Here is a 6,453-nt window from a genome sequence, read left to right as displayed (position 1 = left end):
ATGGAGCTGGCCAATGGGACCACAGTACAGGAATTTGTTTTACTGGGCTTTGGAGTCACACAGCAGACACGGTTCCTGCTGCTTGTCCTTTTTTCCATTCTCTACATGCTCACTTTAGCTGAGAATATCACTGTTATCACACTGGTGACTCTGGATGTGCATTTGTCCCAGCTTCCCATGTACATCCTGCTGAGCAACTTCTCCTGGCTAGAGATATGTTATGTATCTACCACTGTGCCCCGTATGCTTTCTGACCTGGCATCGCCTTATGGGATCATCTCCTTCCAAGCTTGTTTTTTCCAGTTCTACATCTTTTTCTCTCTCGGCAACACTGAATTCTTCTTCCTCTCAGCTATGGCCTTGGATCGGTACTTGGCTATCTGTCACCCACTGCGCTACCCACAAATTATGACCCCCAATTCCTGTTGTGCCCTGGTGGTTGCTTGTTGGGTCCTTGGCTTCCTGGGGTACATTGTGCCAGTGATTTTGATCTCCAAGTTATCTTTCTGTGGCCCCAACATCATTGACCACTTTGTATGTGATCCTGTGCCTCTTCTGTCGCTGGCCTGCCCTCCCTTAGGAAATGTCCCCCATACCTGCCAAATCTTAATGCACACTTTCTTTTTCAGCAATGTCTTCTTTGTTCTGTTATCTTATGGCACTGTCATTCTCACCCTGATGAAAGCCCCTAACCAAGGCAGCCGTCGGAAGGCCTTCTCCACCATTTCTTTCCATTTAATGGTGGTCACCCTCTTCTATAGCTCAGTGGCAGGGATGTATTTGGTTCCAGGTGGGGAGAGCCAGTCAGAGGTCACTAAGGCGGTGGCACTCTTCTATAGTGCCATTACGCCTTTTCTCAACCCCCTGATCTATTGTCTGAGGAATGACCAAGTGTGGGAGGCATTGGGCAGGTTGTTGAAGAAGAAAGAGAGATGGATGAGGAGGAAAGTGAAGGAGTGAGAATAGAAATACAGCCCTCCTGCTTTTCAGATGCCAAACACGAAGCAGAAAACCAGTTGGGGCAGTGCTTGGACTGACTCAGCTGTTATAAATATTATGATATAAATTTGCTTATATGAGGTTTTTTTAAAGTGGTGTGATTTTAACATGTTCTGTGAAATGGAAATAAATGGAAATTCCTAATGCTTTTTTTGTTTGTTTTTGTCTGTACAATGACATTTTACCTACGTACATACAGATGCATGTATGCAAGGTATGTGCTAATTTCAGCTTTTGGGGAAAGGGTGAGGGATTAATCAACACATAATAATAATAATCAATAACAACAACAATAAATAAAATAACAACTTTATTTGTTAGTCGCTGCATAACAAAGACAACATTAAAACATGCCATAAGGTGAAAATAAGGTAAAAACAAGTAAAAACACATATTACATGAAATCACAACACACCAATAATTTTGTTTTTGAATTGTTTTTATATTATTTTTAGCAATGTGTCTTAAATGGTGTGTGATTTTATGTCTTTTTAACTTTGTTGTACACCACTCGGAGCCTTTGGATGGGGTAGTTTATAAATGTAATGAATAAATAAATAATAAAAATTAAAAAAAATTGAAAACTTTTTAAAAACAGTTTTAAAAATCAAACTGAAAAATCAAACCTTTTAGAAGGCCTGAGTGAACACAATTCAGTTAGAAAATAGCATCGCAATAAAGTGGTTTTTTGGCTCCTTCCCCCCATTATTTTCCGTTGTAGCAAGATCACATTGATCAGATGAGGAGGAGCAACTTCTTGGCTTCGCTGCTGAATTGGGACTTGAATCCAGGTCTTGTCCCTGTGCCTAGTCCATCAGTCTCCCCATTACTTGACAGTGGTGTACCACCTGCAATATTCTTTGCTACGAACAATGAGCAACATTTGGAAAAAAGACAGCAGTTTGGAAAAACAAACATCAGTGATGAGATAGTGGAATCCTGTCTCCCAAGAGATGTTTCATTGAAAAATTGTATTGTTCCTTGGAGAAATCTTTCAAGGTTCATTTTAGTCAACACTTAAAACTGCAGCCAAAAGTAATCAATGGCATTGAAGCCCAGATCTGCACTCACACATACACAGCGTATCTCTCTCCCTTAAAGCTCACACCATGGTCTTCATGACCTTCATGTCATCAGTATTCCAGATGAGCATCCAAGCTAGACAGAGATTATAGCATTCCCCCCCCCCCCCAATTCTGACACAGCAATCGTGGAGAGGTTACAACTGGATGAATCAGCGGTTTGACTCCTGCTGAGGTATAGAAATGTGTGTTATGACTCACGCAAAAGGTATGGGGGAGTGAGAATCACAACTGAATGAACATAGATGGGTGCCACCTTTGGTGGCAGGGGAACTTGAACGATGGGTCTTCTAGGAAGTGTTGGCAGAGAGAGATGAGTGTGGGAGAAAGGAGTCACAAGAAATGTCCATGATTATATCTGATTTAAATTCAGTTAAAACTTAAACCAAATACTTGGATCAATTGCTTTCCTCCATATAGAGTGACTCAATGAACTCAAGGGTCTTTCAAAGCTCCTCCATCATCTTGCATGTAGACAGTGCCAGAATGTACAAAGCAGACCAGCAATAGATGAGAAGGACAGCCAGAAAGTACACAATATAGTTAAAGCTAAGCAGATCTCAGCCAGAATGGGAGATGATCAGTGTGGACCACAGAATCCACACTGGCCACACGTGCAATGGATGAATCATCATGAGAGGTGGAAGTAGGCATGCTCTGTACAACAGAGCATGATGCAACTTGCATTATGTTGTTCCTGATCCTAATGTTCATAATGCAATTTGGATTAGAGGGCACCTGGATTGAATAGATTGCAGACACAACCCTTTTGATTTTTCCTTGGTGAAATGATGCAAAAAGGATTTTTTAAATTATGAATGACAAGAAAGCATTCTTTGTTATGATGATAGAAATATTATCAGTAGGAGCAAATGATGGTGGGAAATGTTATCCTGAAGGCTGGAGAATGCCTCTCCTCTCAGTGGCACCCTTCAAAGCCAGAAACAGTGTGTGGATCCACATTTTGTAGCAGGAATATTAGAGGTAGGAAGAGCTGCAAGTTGGCTGGAGAGGACATATCCTTGGAGGGGGTGAAATTCTTTTCTTTGGGGAATGGATGCAGGCTTAATAGCTATATGTCTGCAGTCCATTTGCTGCCAGTGTGCTGCACTTGCATATTTGTGAAGAAAGGAAATTTGAAGAGGATATCTTAATGGCCAGACCAAACAAGATATTGGCTACTTTTGCATGAAATGGAGAACTGGAGCTGCAGGGATCTGAGGTTTCCTTATTGTTACATCCAAAGGCATGCAACTCTGGTCCCGTCCATTGTGCAACCCAAGGTGTTGCTCCAGAGACTCCATTTTGAACCCTCAGTTTGTAGTGAGTTTTACTGCAAAACCAAGGGTCCACAGAGCCTCCATTGTGTCTGAATGCAGCACTGGAGGATGCATTTGGCTGGTCTGGAGTTGAGGGATGGAGTTCCTCCCTTTCTCGCTCCATGACTGGCTGTGTGGGCTGCCCTTCAAGCAAGAAGGAAGCCCACACAACCAGTTCCTCTTTCTTTGCAGTCTCACTTATTTCAGAGAGGACGCGATCCCTGTTGTCTGAATGTGAACGGGAGAGTGGAGGCAGGGGAAGTGGAACCACTACTCCATTGGACCCATGGTTCCATGTGATGTGAGAATGCGACCATTCAGTGTGTTCATATCCAATTAAATTTTGAGTTATACTCTTAAGTACAGCTGCATGAGGTCCTGATCTGGATCAGGATGATGGCGTTGATATAGAAGTGTTTAGCCCCTTAATCTGTGCTGCTTTTCCACTGGGGGTGGGGGGAACCGGGGTTATGTAAATTGGGGGACTGAGCATTAATTCAATGCTCAGTTGGGGAGATTGGATCACTGATGAATCATTGATGGGGTCCAGGTTGCCATGATAGAAATGGTGAACCCAAAGTTCCAATGAGAATCTTGGGCACAATAGCAGTCTGAGAAGACAAAGGGGAGAAATTTGAGGTATAAAATGCTAAGTCATCAGGAAAACAGCAGATCATCTCCCTTTATTTCAATCTATTTCCTTCTTGTATACTTCTCCTTTGTCTCCTCTTGGGCTGCCCCTCTTAGAAACTGTTTTCTCTTTCTTTCCATTTTTTTACACAAATCATCCTTCTTAAGTCACAAATATACTATCTTCTTCTATGTATATAGGCTTCATCTATGCAAGTCATTATATCCCTATATAATTACCTATCCACTGAGTAACATATTGCATTAAGAAAGTCCACAACTTACAAACACCAATCCACACACAGAAACAAGATGTCAACCTAGGGAACTACATGCATTCTGAGTTATGAAAATCCAGCTTACAAATCAAGTATTTGAACACAACCCATTTGTAAGGAGAGGTGAGCTGGTCTTGTGGCAGAAAGCATGATTTGTCCCCTTAGCTAAGCAGGGTCTGCCCTGGTTGTATTTGAATGGGAGACTAGAAGTGTGAGCACTAAGATATCCCCCTTACGGGATGAAGCTGCTCTGGGAAGAGCAGAAGGTTCCAAGTTCCCTCTCTGGCATCTCCAAGATAGGACTGAGAGAGATCCCTGTCTGCAACCTTGGAGAAGCTGCTGCCAGTCTGGGTAGACGTCGATACTGAGCTAGATGGACCAGTGGTCTGACTCAGTATATGGTGGCTTCCTTTGTTCCTATATAAGTTGGGGACTTCCTTTACTTTGTTTGTTTTTTTACTAAAGAATAAGTTTGTCCTGAATTCTTTTTGGAGAAGCCTGAACACTTCTAAAGATGCCAGAAGGGTAAGTGTATTTTAGATTAGGGGTATGAGTTAACGGTTTAGAATAATTTTGTATAGAAAGGGTTAAGATATTGGGGTGGATTTTATTATTCAAAACCTCATTCTTAATAGTAGCTTTAAATGCCACATGTATTTTATGCTTCATAGAATTGTATACTTTACTCATGATTATATTTTGATGTATTTTTTTGCCACAGATTTACCTTTATTCAAGATTTATTCAAGATTTTGAATAAAACTTGTAAGCTTTACTTTGTGTAGTCATGGAGTTTGGGGTCTGATAATATGAAAAAGCCTACAGAAGCATTAAAAGAATTGATTTGCCATGCTATACTGCCCTCCTGAAAAGACATGACTGCTTATTTTACAGTGGAAGCAAATGAGTTGATGCTCTGCAATGTGTATTTCTGTATGTTATGTGATGATGATTCTCTCCTCCCATTCCAGATGGAGTTGGCCAATGGAACTGCAGTTCAGGAATTCATTTTGTTGGGCTTTGGAGTCACACAGCAGAAGAGGTTCTTCCTCTTTATCTTGTTTGCTATTCTATACATGCTCACTTTAGCTGAGAATATCGCTATTATCACACTGGTGACTCTGGATGTGCACTTGTCCCAAGTTCCCATGTACATCCTGCTACGCAACTTCTCCTGGCTAGAGATATGCTATGTAACTACTACTGTGCCCCGTATGCTTTTTGACCTGATGTTGCCTCAAGGGAACATTTCCTTCCAAGCTTGCTTTTTCCAGTTCTACGTCTTTTTCTCTCTTGGGACCACTGAATTCTTCTTCCTCTCAGCCATGGGCATGGATCGGTACTTGGCCATCTGCCATCCTTTGCGCTACCCTCAAATTATGACCCCCAATTCCTGTTGTGCCCTGGTGGTTGCTTGTTGGGTCCTTGGCTTCCTGGGGTACATTGTGCCAGTGATTTTGATCTCCAAGTTGTCCTTCTGCGGCCCCAACATCATTGACCACTTTGTGTGTGATCCTGGGCCTCTTCTGTCCCTAGCTTGCCCTCCCTTAGGAAACGTTCCCCGTGGTTTCCAGATCTTTATGCACACTCTGTTTTTAGGCAACGTTTTCTTTGTTTTGCTATCATATGGTGCAGTCATTCTCACCCTGATGAAAACTTCTAACCAAGGCAGCCGTAGGAAGGCCTTCTCCACCATTTCTTTCCATTTAATGGTGGTCACCCTTTTTTATAGTTCAGTAGCAGGAATGTACTTGGTTCCAGGTGGGGAAAGCCAATCAGAGGTCACTAAGGCGGTAACACTATTCTATAGTACCATTACACCTTTTCTCAACCCTCTGATTTATTGTCTGAGGAATGATCAGGTGTGGGAGGCACTGGGCAGGTTGTTGAAGAAGAAAGACAGATAACTGAGGAGAAAAGTGAGCATGTGAAAATAGAAATGCAGTTCTCCTTTTCAGAAACCAAACACAAGGTAGAAAACAAGTTGGGACTCTATTTGGGCTGACTCTGCTGGAGTAAATATTATGCCATAAATGAAAGAAAATGAATTATCTGGGTTTTTACAAAATGGAAATGTTTATGGTGTTGTTTTAGCATGTTCCATGAGGTGGAAATAAAAATAATTAGATGCAAATTCCAAATGTT

General features: G+C 41.8%; 2 protein-coding genes across 2 annotated transcripts; both read left to right on the top strand.

The window, feature by feature from the left end:
* LOC128330866 (olfactory receptor 11G2-like) lies at nucleotides 1-960 on the top strand. The gene has a single exon (XM_053264230.1). The coding sequence runs from the start codon at nucleotides 1-3 to the stop codon at nucleotides 958-960; it is 960 nt and encodes a 319-aa protein (XP_053120205.1).
* A 4,319-nt stretch (nucleotides 961-5,279) lies between these two features.
* On the top strand, nucleotides 5,280-6,215 carry LOC128330865 (olfactory receptor 11G2-like). Its single transcript, XM_053264229.1, has one exon. The coding sequence runs from the start codon at nucleotides 5,280-5,282 to the stop codon at nucleotides 6,213-6,215; it is 936 nt and encodes a 311-aa protein (XP_053120204.1).
* The last annotated feature ends 238 nt before the right edge of the window (nucleotides 6,216-6,453 follow it).

This window comes from Hemicordylus capensis, chromosome 6, assembly GCF_027244095.1.
Source record: "Hemicordylus capensis ecotype Gifberg chromosome 6, rHemCap1.1.pri, whole genome shotgun sequence".
Classification (NCBI taxonomy): domain Eukaryota; kingdom Metazoa; phylum Chordata; class Lepidosauria; order Squamata; family Cordylidae; genus Hemicordylus; species Hemicordylus capensis.
This window is presented reverse-complemented; position numbering and strand designations above follow the sequence as displayed.